The sequence below is a fragment of the Megalobrama amblycephala genome, linkage group LG23 (genome assembly GCF_018812025.1).
Source record: "Megalobrama amblycephala isolate DHTTF-2021 linkage group LG23, ASM1881202v1, whole genome shotgun sequence".
Classification (NCBI taxonomy): Eukaryota; Metazoa; Chordata; class Actinopteri; order Cypriniformes; family Xenocyprididae; genus Megalobrama; species Megalobrama amblycephala.
In genome coordinates this window covers 25,486,549-25,500,305 of record NC_063066.1, presented here as the reverse complement: position 1 = coordinate 25,500,305, position 13,757 = coordinate 25,486,549, and the positions used below count along the sequence as shown (strand labels likewise).

Below are 13,757 nucleotides of genomic sequence, written 5' to 3'. Positions count from 1 at the left end.
CATAAAGAAGAACCAAATACATAAGAATAAAAATGGAATGCATAAGAAAGAAAATAACAGTAAAAACAGAGAATACCACTATCTGGATGGAAGAGTTAGAAAGTTTCAGGGAGTTTTTTGTTGTCTGTCAGAGAGGATTTAAATGGATCTGTCCATCAGAGCAGATCTAAATGGATCTTCCTCACGCTGGAGGGATAACTACTCAACTTTTTTGTCCGTCAGATCGGATCTAAACAGATATCCATCAGAGCGTATTCCTCACGCAGAGGTATAACAAATGCTTACTTTCTAATTCTCCCAGCTCTTTCAACCAGACAGCAAGATTTAAAATGCATTAAAAGTCAGAAATAAAAAAGATGATACATAAAAGATTGATATAAAATATATTAAAAATGAAATAAAACAAGAAAAAGAATTAAAAGAATAAAAAGATAATGCGTATAAAATAAAGTGCAAACAGTTCGGACATAGCACAGTGCTCAATCAGTAAATGCATAGCTAAAAAGATATGCTTTGAGTCTGGATTTGAATGTGGCTACTGTTGGAGCACCCCAGGTGAAAAAAAGTACACTTCTATAATATACTTAAAGTGCTCTATTTTGTACTGAATATACTAAAAATGCGTCTTTAGTACTTCTTAAGATCATAAGTGGTATCTAAATACATTTTTTAAATACAGAGATAGTATATTAAAAGCACATTTTAGTTCATATTTCATGCTGTCTCAAAATAGCACAGTTGAGTACACTTAGATGTTCTTAAGATGATCTTAAGAAGTACTAAAGAAGAATTTTTAGTATATTAAGTACAAAATTAGTGCACGAAAATAGAGCACTTTAAGTACAGTGGCAAGAAAAAGTATGTGAACCACTTGCAGAAACTGTGAAAATGTGAATAATTTTAATAAAATAAGAGAGATCATACAAAATGCATGTTATTTTTTATTTAGCACTGTCCTGAGTAAGATATTTTACATAAAATATGTTTACATTTAGTTCACAAGACAAAACAATAGCTGAATCTATTAAAATAACCCCATTCATAAGTATGTACTGGTTCTCAATACTGTGTGTGGTTACCTGGATGATCTATGACTGTTTGTTTGATTTGTGATGGTTCTTCATGAGTCTCTTGCAGTCCTAAGCAGTTAAACTGAGCTCTGTTCTTCAGAAAATCCTCCAGGTCCTGCAGATTCTTCAGTTTTCAAGCATTTTTGCATATTTGAACCCTTTACAGAAGTGACTGAATGATTTTGAGATCCGTCTTTTCACACTGAGGACAACTGAGGGACTCAAACACAACCATTAAAAAAGGTTCAAACATTCACTGATGCTCCAGAAGAAAACAATGCATTAAGAGTCGGAGGGTGAAAACTTTTGAACAGGATGAAGATGTCACAGTTTTTCTTATTTTGTTTAAATATCATTGTTTTTCATTTAGTACTGCCCTTCGGAAGCAACAGAAGATACTTGCATGTTTCCCAGAAAAAAAATTAAGTACAATTTACCTTGATATTTGAATTCAAAAGTTTTCACCCCTCAGCTCTTAATGCATCGTGTTTCCTCGTGTTGCATCAGTAAATGTTTGAACCTTTTTTAATAGTTGTGTTTGAGTCCCTCAGTTGTCCTCAGTGTGAAAAGATGGATCTCAAAATCATTCAGTCACTGCTGGAAAAGGTTCAAATATGCAAAAGATGCTGGAAATCTGAAGAATCTGCAGGACCTGAAGGATTTTTCTGAAGCTCAGTTTAACTGTTCAGAATAAACAAGAGACTCATGAAGAACCATCACAAAACAAACAAACAGTCATAGATCATCCAGATAACCACACACAGTATTAAGAATCAGTGGTTCACATACTTATGAATGGGGTTATTTTTTATAAATTCAGCTATTGTTTTGTCTGGTGAACTAAATGTAAACATCTTTTATGTAAAATATCTTACTCAGGACAGTACTAAATAAAAAATAACATGCATTTTGTATGATCTCTCTTATTTTATTAAAATTATTCAAATTTTCACAGATTCTGCAAGTGGTTCACATACTTTTTCTTGCCACTGTATATTATAGAAATGTACTTTTTTTTTTCACCTGGGACATCTGATCTCTTCTGAAAGCTGGTTCCAGCTGCGGCTGGCGTAACAGCTAAAAGCAGACTCTCCTTGCTTTGAGTGAACCCTGTGACTTGATCCAGATAATCTGAGTGATCTGTTAGGTTTATATTCTGAGCATATCTGCAATGTATTGAGGTCCTAGGCCATTGAGTGATTTATAAACAAGTAACAGTGCTTTTCTAATCAATTCAGATATTCGAAACACAAGTAATCACCAAATGACACTTGCTTGCATTGATAGACATCTTTAAATAGAGGAGCTCCACCTCCACCTCTCCTAACAGCTCTGCAGACACTCATAAAAGTAAAGTTTTTAAAAAGTTTGTAAAGTTTTTAAAAGTTTGTAAAGAAAGGAGCTTGTTCTTCTAGGAGATTTTAATATGAATTGGGTTCAGTCGGGGTCTGATAGTTTTAAATCAATTTGTGACACCCTGAACCTCTTTCAGTTAGTAGAGACACCTACTAGACCTAACTTAAAGGATCACAAAAAGTCCACATTACTTGATCTTATATTTACTAATGCTCCCCATAAATACTCTTTAGCCTCTGTATTTGCCAATGATGTCAGTGATCACTGCGTCATTGCCACAGTCAGAGATACCAAACTACCTAAACATAAGCCACGTATTATCACGAGACGATGTTTGCGTCATTTTAATGAGCAAGGTTTTCTTTTTGATGTAGCACATTATAATTGGGATAGGATTTTTCTCATCCCTGACGTTGAGTCTGCCTGGAAATATTTTTATGATGGCTTTATATCGTCTGTCAATAAGCACGCCCCTTTTAAAAGATTTCGTGTCAAAGGTAGGGACAATCCTTGGTTTTCTGAAGCCCTATCTGCTCTTATTCGTGAGCGTGATGTTGCTTGGGCCAAAGCTAGACTAACTGACTCAAGCTCTGACTGGATCTGCTTTAGGCAGCTTCGAAATAGATGTACAGTTGCTGTCAGAAAAGCCAAGGCTGATTATTTTGCTGTTAACTCAAATAATCCTAAAAAATTTTGGCAGAATATAAAACTGTTAACAGGCCGTAAAAATGTCTCTAGGTTTCCTTCGTGTATAAATACGGATTCTTCTAGTATCTCTGATAAAGAGCAAATGCTCAATTGTTTTAATAAGCATTTTGTTGCTTCCGGTTGTCTATTTAAATGTAAAAATACTACATGTCCTGATACAGATTTCATTAATGCAGAAAGTCGCTTTAAAAAGCAGGAGTTTAGATTTAAACAAATTACAAATTCAGATGTTTATAAAGCACTTAGATCATTAGACACAAATAAATCACCAGGTCCTGATTGTGTGGAACCTCTGTTTTTAAAATTAGCTGCAGATATTATTACTTCCCCTTTAACTTACATTTTTAATCTCTCATTAAATTCTGGTGTCGTTCCTGAAATCTGGAAATCAGCTTTTGTTGTTCCATTGTTAAAGGGAGGAGATTCTGCGGAATTAAACAATTATAGACCAATATCAAAGCTTTGTGTTTTAACAAAGATTTTAGAAAGTTGTATTAGCGAACAGTTAACTTGTTACTTGAATACAAACAAAGTGCTGTCTGTTAATCAATCTGGGTTTCGCAAAAAACATAGTACTACAACAGCTGTCCTGAAAGTTATGAATGATATTGTGGGATCAATTGATAATGGTGAATTTTGTGCCTCTCTCTTTATTGATTTATCAAAAGCTTTTGATACGGTGGATCACGAAATTTTGCTGCATAGGTTGAAAAGCGTTGGTCTATCAAGATCTGTTATCCTCTGGTTCAAAAATTATTTATGTAGAAGAACCCAACGTGTACAAATTGAATGTAATTTATCCGACTCACTGGAAACTGTTAAAGGTGTTCCCCAAGGATCTGTGCTGGGGCCTCTGTTATTCACTATTTATATAAACAGTCTCGATTATGACATTCAAGATGTTAACTTTCATTTTTACGCAGATGATACGATTATGTACTGTAGTGCTTCTTCTGGGCAGCAAGCCCTGTATAAACTTCAGTCTGCTTTTGATGTTATTCAGTCACGGTTCTCCAGTTTAAAACTTGTTTTGAATAGTGATAAAACCAAGTACATGGTATTCTCAGGTTCGAAAAAACTTGAAGGTAATTTAATTTCTCTACAGACCCCACAAGGTACCAAGATTGAATTAGTAAAAGTGTACAAATATCTTGGAATTATTGTTGATGATGCTCTATCTTTTGGTCCTCATATCACACAGCTGAAGAAAAAACTGAAAATTAAGCTTGGGTTTTATTTTAGGAACAAATTTTGTATGTCATTTGATGCAAGAAAGCAATTAGTTTCTGTCACTTTTTTATCTGTACTTGATTATGGCGATGTAGTGTACCAGTTTGCTCCATTATATCTTCTCTCTTCTTTAGATGCTGTTTACCATGGTGCTCTTAGATTTATATCTAACTGTAAATCTTCAACTCATCATTGCACCTTGTATAGTAGAGTGGGTTGGCCATCTTTGCCTAGTAGGAGAAAAATACACTGGTACTTAATCATCTACAAAGCCATCTTGGGGATGCTGCCCTCGTATCTTTCTTGTCTTCTTCAACAGAAATCTGTTACGAAATATTTCCTACGCTCACAAAATTGTTTTAATTATTTTGTTCCATTTGCTAAATCTGAATTTGGTAAGAAAGCCTTTGTGTATGCAGCCCTGTTTGATTGGAATCACCTTCAATCGAAACTGAACTTTAAAAATTGGCTGTCTTTAGATCAATTTAAAACAGTTATCCGGCAAATGGAAGATGATGCAGTGAAATGTAATTGTTTTTAATTCTGTGTTTTTAATTCTGTTTGTATGATGTAAATTTGTGATGAAACTATTTGTATTGCTGCCATTTTGGCCAGGTCACTCCTGTGAAAGAGATTTTTGATCTCAGTGAGTCTCTTCCTGGTTAAATAAGGGTTAAATAAATTAAAAAATAAAAGTTAGGAGGGGATGTTTCATTGAGGATTGTTGCATTGCAGCTGTCTTCTAGCCACGTTTCATTTAGAAGCATAAAATCTAGGTTGTGTGTGGTTAAGTCGTTGACTAGAAGTGATTTAGTTTTAAATGAGCGGGTGTTTTACTTTCTGTCTCTACATTAATCTTAGTTTGACGTGTAATAGGCAGCAGATGGGTTTGCCAAACGGCTTGAGAAGGCCTTAGGCTTTCTATCGTGTAATAAAACAGAAATAGAGAAAGCAACGGGCACACTGGGTTCCCGCTTGTTCTGTAAACATTGAAAATAGCGACGGCTCTTGTCTCCGTGAATACAGTAAGAAACGATGATAACTTTAACCACATTTAACAGTACATTAGCAACATGCTAACGAAACATTTAGAAAGACAATTTACAAATATCACTAAAAATATCATGGATCATGTCAGTTATTATCGCTCCATCTGCCATTTTTCACTATTGTTCTTGCTTGCTTACCTAGTCTGTTGATTCACCTGTGCACAGATCCAGACGTTAACTGGCTGCCCTTGTCTAATGCCTTTCATAATGTTGGGAACATGGGCTGGCATATGCAAATATTGGGGGCGTACACCCCGTCTGTTACGTAACAGTCGGTGTTATGTTGAGATTTGCCTGTTCTTCGGTGGTCTTTTAAACAAATGAGATATAAACAAGGAGGAAACAATGGAGTTTGAGACTCACTGTATGTCATTTCCATGTACTGAACTCTTGTTATTTTACTATGCCAAGATAAATTCAATTTTTCATTCAAGGGCACCTTTAAAGTGAACTAATCCTTTAAATTGATTTAAAGTAATATTAAAGACTGTTTGAACTTTCTATTCATCAAATAATCCTGAAAAAAAATACATCACAGTTTCCACAAAAATATTAACCACAACAAAGATTTTTAACATTGATAATAATAAGAATAGTTTCTTGTTCACCAAATCAGCATATTAGAATGGTTTCTGAAGGATCATGTGACACTGAAGACTGGAGTAATGATGCTGAAAATTCAGCTATGCCATCACAGGAATAAATTACATTTTAAAATACATTCAAATAGAAAGCAGTTAAAAATTTAACAATATTATTGTTTTGCTGTATTTTTCAGTATGCCTTAGTGAGCATAAAATACTTCTTTTAAAAATATTAAAAAATGAAAATCTGCAAAATATGTTGTGTAGATTAAAAATAAATAAATAAAATAATCTCATGATGATCAATCTTTAGAAATAAGCATGAAATATGAATGTCATTTTTGACCTTTTTTAAACACCACCTGCACTTTTTCCTATAAAAAAAATGAAAACCCAGTCTGAAAAACTGTTTTATGATATGGCTCATGTCACTTCTTCAATCAAATTGATTTGTTTCTGCCATGCCAGAATGGTAAACCCAAGTGTGAGCAACAACACTAATAACAAAATGGAGAAATATTTCTTCTTTTTCACAAATAATTTTTATTTTTAACATCATCTTAAATTTGTACTACTCATTGCTTTTGTTCATTAACATTCCTGACTTCATACTGAGGTTCCTGGCAGAAAGGCTGCCTCTGTTTTGCCATATTCCTCTGGTTACAGTGTCATGTTGGATGAATCAACCTGTTTGCACACATCCACATGTTCCATTCCACATTTTCAGAAGCTGATGCTCTAATCTGCAATGTCTGGATCCATCTATTTGATGTATTTGGCTACAAAGGCAGCTGCAATGTCCTTGTATGGAGTTTCAGAGTCCGAACATGTTGGAGGGATTCGACAGACGCCTCGGAAGCGAGGGGATCTCAGGAGCAGGTTATGTGCCAGTCCAACACAACTGGAGCTGAGCCAGTACAGAGACATGGACTATGAATTAGGAAAACAGAAAGAACAAAACAAATCTTCAGGAATCCTTAAAACATTTTAATTTGATTTGAATTTTTGAATTCATTGTGCTGTTTTTTTTTTATGAAGCATTCTCATGACCAACATCTTGAGAAACGTCTCATCTATTGCTCTTACATAAGAAAGGACTGGAGACATAACACATACATCTATGACAGATAGATAAGCCCGAGACATCGATTTTTACATCTGCAGGAGATATCAGGTAAGTTGTACAACATCTCTTTCCTTTGTAACCAGTATCAGGTGGGCTTCAAAAAAACAACCCTTCGTATGCCCCTTTTGCCCAATATCAAAAGAATCAGAGCACAGAGCGTATCTGTCAAGGTACAGAAGACATCATGTACCACTGTCGTCTTCTTCTTTGGAAAAACATCACTTAAAAACGTGAGTGATATACAATATATTCATGTCATACATGTTGAAACATGTAAAGCTACTGTGTACAGATACAGCAGATAATGGTTGAATGTGCTGGGATACTTACTGACGGGACTGTGGCGGCTATAGGGATCATCACCAGAGATATTCCTCTGATGAAGTGTGTCACATACTTCTGGAACTTTGAAGGCTCTAGTTGTCTCAAGGCGAATATCTGGAAAAACAGATCAAAAGAAAAAGATAAGAAACAAGCAAAATATTCACGGGTAAATAATAGATGAACCTCATAAACCCTGCCAAGAACAAGTCATATTTCACCCCAATTTTTAAACATAAATAAATAAAAATGAGAAAATACAATCCAATGAGACAAATAAATTGGTAACACTTTACAATAAGGTTTCATTTGTTTAAAATTGGTTATTGGTTTTATTAGTTAAAGGGTTAGTTCACCCAAAAAACGAAAATTCTGTCATTTCAAACCCGTAAGACTTTTGTTCATCATCGGAACATAAATGAAGATCTTTTTAATGAAATCTGAAAGCTTTCTGTCCCTCCATTGATAGTCTAAACAACTACTATTTTGACGCCTCAAAAAGTTCATAAAGAGATCGTAAACCTAATCCATATGAATTGAGGGGTTTAGTCCAAATTTTCTGAAAATGTTCTCTTTTTTTTTTGATGAACAGATTTAATTTGGGCTTTTATTAACATATAAACATTGATCAGCGAACATAAACAGAAGCTCAACTGAACCTGAATGACTAAACCTCTCAATTCACATGGATTACTTTTCCGATCTCTTTATGAACTTTTTGAAGTGTCAAAGTTGCAATTGCTTAGGCTGTCTATAGAGGGACAGAAAACTCTCAGATTTCATCAAAAAGATCTTCATTTGCGTTCCAAAGATGAACAAAAATCTAACGGGTTTGGAACGACGTTGACGATGATGATTGGAATGTTTTTTTTTTTTGGTGAACTAACCCTTTAAATTTGTATGCTGACAGAAAATTTTTTAATGAATTATTTTTTATAAATAAATAGAATATATATATATATATATATATATATATATATATATAGAATGCATATATTTCATTTTTAACTCTATAAATAGTCCATATAGCCAAGTTTCAAGTGCTAAAAGAAATCAAACGGAAAGTTAAACTTATTGTTAATTACATTAATATGAGGTAGCAAGTTCAAAAATGCCTCACCTCTGTGATGATCAAGTTGATGAGGCCAAGAGAAACAGGCATGATCCAGGTAGAGTCTGGGAGAGTGAGGTCTGGGAACCACAGAGCGCCCCCTGTTGCCAAACCTGCTTCTGAAGCTGATGAAAGTGCAGAAATATTTATGATAGTTCAATAAAAGCCTCTCTTCAGGTGATTATGTTGGATGCACTGCTAAATACAAGCAACTAAAGAGCAAATCTGGAAAAAACGTAATAGACCAATGGATGTGACTCACCCAGGGGAACATGTCCCATTCCCAGGCTGAGATTACGCAGGGCCAGAGACAGACACACCCACATGGGCAGCTGGACCCAGATCAATAAACTGGCCTTGAATGGGTGGCAGTTATCTCGAACATAAAGTTCAGACACGATTCGCTTCAGATTCTTCTTGAAATGAAACCTGTGGATGCAGTTGTTGTAATTAAGCAAACGGTTGATTTAATCCTTCAAAGTTTTAATGTAGCTGAGAAATGAAATGTATATATATATATATATATCTGTGAGGGAAGTGAATCTTGTTGTGCAATAAAAATATATAAACAGCTTAAAAATGCTGAATACACCTTTCATTATATTATGTTTAAGTTTAGAAATATTTGAAATGTTAAAATAAATTATTTTAATATTTTTAAAAATGTATTATTTTTCTTTTAGCGAAAAATAGTATGTGACAAAAGAAGTATGTCCAAATTCACAGTACTCATAAAAGAGTAGGCAAAAAGTACCCGGATGACCTACTACTTCCGGTGAGATTCTGAAGTGAGCATACGATGGACACTTGACTATCCCATGAGGCCAAAGGCCAGGGTTTGTGAATGCCAGTGAAGTGACGCAAATGATGCAGGTAGGTCACATGACAATGACAACATGGACAATGTAGTACATCCCAAAATATATGCATACTATATAAAACATACTTTTTAGCACTCACTCTAGAGAGTATGTGATTTTTGTACACAGCCATACTAGATGGCGTGAAAAAATGATCTCCTACCTGCATGTTTTCTCTGACCAGCCCTTCTCTTTGGCTTTCACAGAGATCTCAAAGCGTAACTGGCGGGCTAACACAGCAATCTCCTTCTGCAGAGCTTCAACCTAGCTGAGGCAAAAGGGCACAGGGTTTACTTTTTTCCAGCCTGAAATCCTTTTTAAGTATTTTCAACAAAGTCCCTGGCCTTTGAACGCAGTAATTCACTGGACACTACCACTGGTACTACAAATTGAAATACAGCTTAGAAGGACCAGCCAGTGTTCAGTGAATCAGTTTAATAAAATTCTAACATTTTTTCAGATACAGACACCAGCACACATATTTTCAATGACTACAGATCAAACTGTAATTAAATTACAGTTACGGATTTAAAAGGACAAATGATTTGGCCTCATCTCTGTTTGTTTAGATATCAAGATATCAGTTTAAAGAGATGATCTGACATTCTACAGCTAATGTTCTCACACTGTAGGACATCAGTAGGGAAGGAAGAAGGAGGGGGGCACATTCTTTTTGTTTCAATCCTCCTTTTTGGCAAGAGAAACATCCCACAGCTGGGAGAGAGAGAGAGAGAGAGATTTTCAATAAGGCACATGATCTCCAGTGTTTACTCTGTGATATCTGCTGATCTCCAATATGTGCCTCCCATACTGCACTAAGTGCACATAAACAAAGAAATTCACACGAGAACTGGCTCAATGATTCACTTTAATCCTAGTCATGTTGCATCCTTATTGAAAGGGACATAATGTGGAAAATATTTTTTGTAGGTTTTTAAAATCTGTGTTTGATGTACCATCCATTTACAAGGCAAAGCTCCATCTCTAGCCCACTCAGATCATTTATGATATTGAAATTAAAAATATTCAGAAATCACCACAACCAGAACTGTATCATGGAATAGATGTCCATTGCTTGACGCTTTAAGTGACAGTGAGATGACCTGATCCAGCTAATCAAGTCAGTTTTATTTGAAAACTATAGGTATGTGTGTTGGAGCAGGGTTTGAACTAAAGGGTTGGAACCTGATTTGCACACACATTAGGAGCAGTGAGTAGTGAACACACACACACACACACACACACACACCCGGAGCAGTGGGCAGCCATTTGCTGTGGTGCCCAGGAAATGATTGGGGGTTAGGTGCCATACTCAAGGGCACATTTCCTGTCTATATTAAGATTTAAACCCACAACCTTCGGGTTACCAGTCTGACTCTCTAACCATTAGGCCACGACTGCCCATTTTTATTGTTTATTGCATCTGGTTAGCACAAAGTGTCAGAAATTAGGTGGAAAATGGCCATAAGTAGACTTTAAAAAAGGGATTATAAAAAGGGATATAATGAAATTCTACAGAAAGAATATATCATCATTAAGAAAAGACAAAATGGGCCTGTGAACAGAGCTGGGTAGTAACGGATTACATGTAATCTGGATTACGTAATCAGATTCCAAAAATCAAGTACTTGTAATTAGAGTAAACTACTTTTTAAGATACTCGTAATCAGACTACAGTTACTTTTTTATGGATTACATGATTACATATTATTTACACAATGGCAGTAAGTTGTTCACAATTGACTGATTCTCCTAAATTTTTCATTTTTTTAACGTTTATATATTTTTCATAATAAACCTGCCACTTATTTACAAGTTTTTCCGGTGGTGAGGGGGATATAATAATAATATATATGGAATATAGATGAAATATTTGATGTAGCAGTGATATTGCTGTGAATTTCATGTTTTACAATATTTATTTTTGTAATGTTGCTGTTTTCTAAATTTACTTAATTTGAAGTAAATTTGTTTTAAAATCATAAGATGTGATTTTGTTTTATTCAGTGTTACTATCAGCAAACACTAACAGCTACATTAGTGTTAGTATTTTGAAGTATTAACTGTCCATACATTGCACTTTAAAAATAATCTGTTGAGGCTCTTGTTGGTGAATAGAATATATTTTTTTGGAATATATTTTTTCTTTGTATCTGTCAAAATAGTAAAAGATTATCCTACAATATATGTGACATCAAATGAGGGTTAGCACAAAAGTAATCTAAATGTAATCCAAAAGTAGTCAGATTACGTTACCAAAAATGTGTAATCTAAGAGTTTATATTACTGATTACAAATTTTGTCATGTAATTTGTAATCAGTAACTGATTACAATTCATAAGTAATCTACCCAGCTCTGCCTGTTATTAAGAAAAATAGGTGAAAAGTATTTGATGACGATATACTCATCACAATATACACTACCATTCAGAAGTTTGGGGTTAGTGAGAATTTTTTTGAAAGAAATTACTTTTATTCAGAAAGGATGCATTAAATTAATGAAATGTGACAGTAAAACATTTATAATGTTATAAAACATTTCTATTTCAAATAAATGCTGTTCTTTAAAACTTTTTATTCAAAGAATCCAGATTTTTTTTATTATGTTTATGTTTCCATAAAAACACTAAGCAGTACAACTGTTTTCAACATTGATAATAATAATAATAATAATAATAAATGTTCTTTGAGCACCAAATCAGCATATTAGAATGATTTCTAAAAGATCATGTGACACTGAAGACTGGAGTAACGACGCTGAAAATTCAGCTTTGCGTTACAAAAGTAAACTTAAAAATAAATATATTCAAAAGAGAAAACAGTTACTTTAAATTGTAATAATATTCCAGTTTTTATTGTATTTTGATCAAATAAATGCAGCCTTGGTGATCATAACAGGTTTCTTTCAAAAACATTAAAAAATCTTACCACCCCAAACATTTAAATGGCTGTGTATAGCTAAAACAAAAAACAAAACACCATTGCTAACAAGATTTTACGCAACCAAAGATCCAGACATAGAAAAAGGCTACAACCGCCTCTTGCTGCAATGACCTGGCTGCACCTTTGCAATGATGATCGACTGATAGATTCCCAGGGGGAGAGTGATGGCGGTACGCAGTGCCAGTGTAGTGCACACGATGCTTGCCCACCATGGCAGTCCCGTCATCTGTTGAGCGGACACAAGGAGCTGCTCTGTGAGGTATACGGGTGTGGAGTCTGCAATGCTCTCATACCAGCTCGAACGGTCTGTGGTTATAGTTCTTCTGGGTTGAAGCCCCAGGGCCAGTGTGATGGAGGGATGTCCAGCTAAGAGGGGTGACCTGCTGCAGAGAGGCTGGATGGTTTGAGTTTTTTTGTCCAGGCAGGAGAAACCCTGAGAGATGCTTCTGATGTCAGGCCTCAGAGTTGCTATGTTTCTTTGGCGACATATCCGTAGAGTCACAAATGTCGCTGACCTGGTAAGCTTCAGCCACATCATTATGGATGAACCTCTGAAAAAAATAACATCGAAGGATCAAGGAGGAATCTCAGAAATGTCTGCACACAAAAGCTAAACCCTTTTGTTTCTAGTTATGAACAGATCAAACTATTCTAGCTAGCATCACCTTAATTGCATATCCTGTGTTTGGACTTCTCTGTAGAAAACATCTTGCTTTTGTTTGTGCACATGTTTAGCAATTGTTTAAAAGGTATAATGTTAACAACATCCAAGTATTGATTGCTTGTTGCCTGCCTATGATTAAAGATTAGTTTGTGTCATTTTTATTGAACACATTTCAAACTATGATATGTATATCATAACCTGTTATGTTTCATATACTTTAGCTCACTCTTGGTCTTGCCACACAAACTACATGCCATATATTAGATAATTCACCTTTTTGTGTTAAAAAATTCAAAGATTTTAATTAAACAGACTAGTCATTTTATAATAAAACTCAACCCATGGAAACAAAACTATGCGAAAAACACCAATTAAAAATATTATAATGCTTATATATATAAAATCATCAGTCATAACACCTTTAACCTGGTCAGACTATTACAGTAAATTTACCGGCTGCTGGTCAACTGGAAGAAACGTAACAAAATCTTCACCTTCGTTTGCGGTTCCAAACTTTAGATAAGCAAGTTGTTTATCACATCATTTACGCGTTGAACATTTAGTGAAAGATCATTTATTTTTCACAGTATATACATGTACACATTCATCCTTTACATTCGGAATGTCAAAATGATCAAGGCATGAGAAGTCGCTTGAATATGACGTCATGTATTTCTTAACGTTTGCGTCACTGAGTCGTTTTCATTTATTTAAAACAAATAATTAGGAATGTAT

At 34.7% G+C, this 13,757-nt stretch overlaps 1 protein-coding gene across 4 annotated transcripts; it reads right to left on the bottom strand.

Annotated features, from left to right (window-relative positions):
* Positions 1-6,520: 6,520 nt before the first annotated feature.
* On the bottom strand, positions 6,521-13,677 carry LOC125259012 (cytochrome c oxidase assembly protein COX18, mitochondrial). Of its 4 annotated transcripts, none has more exons than XM_048176322.1 (7): positions 13,476-13,677; positions 12,480-12,909; positions 9,579-9,679; positions 8,818-8,984; positions 8,565-8,680; positions 7,454-7,561; positions 6,521-6,927 (listed from the first exon to the last, which is right to left on the bottom strand). In XM_048176322.1, the coding sequence occupies exons 2-7, from the start codon at positions 12,894-12,896 to the stop codon at positions 6,760-6,762; spliced, it is 1,077 nt and encodes a 358-aa protein (XP_048032279.1). In that variant the 5' UTR covers positions 12,897-12,909; positions 13,476-13,677; the 3' UTR covers positions 6,521-6,759. The 4 variants fall into 4 exon arrangements, with proteins under 4 accessions (XP_048032279.1, XP_048032277.1, XP_048032280.1 ...); XM_048176320.1 differs by having other exon boundaries at positions 13,517-13,677; XM_048176323.1 differs by having other exon boundaries at positions 6,521-6,904; positions 13,517-13,677.
* Positions 13,678-13,757: the final 80 nt, after the last annotated feature.

Bases quoted from the DNA above. Each gene is read 5' to 3' on its own strand.
- LOC125259012 (XM_048176322.1), bottom strand. From the start codon at position 12,896: ATGATGTGGCTGAAGCTTACCAGGTCAGCGACATTTGTGACTCTACGG. The intron at 7,562-8,564 runs GTGAGGCATTTT...CTGTTTTTCCAG, and splicing joins TCAACTTGATCATCACAGAG to ATATTCGCCTTGAGACAACT. The intron at 6,928-7,453 runs GTAAGTATCCCA...CCTAATTCATAG, and splicing joins TAGCCGCCACAGTCCCGTCA to TCCATGTCTCTGTACTGGCT.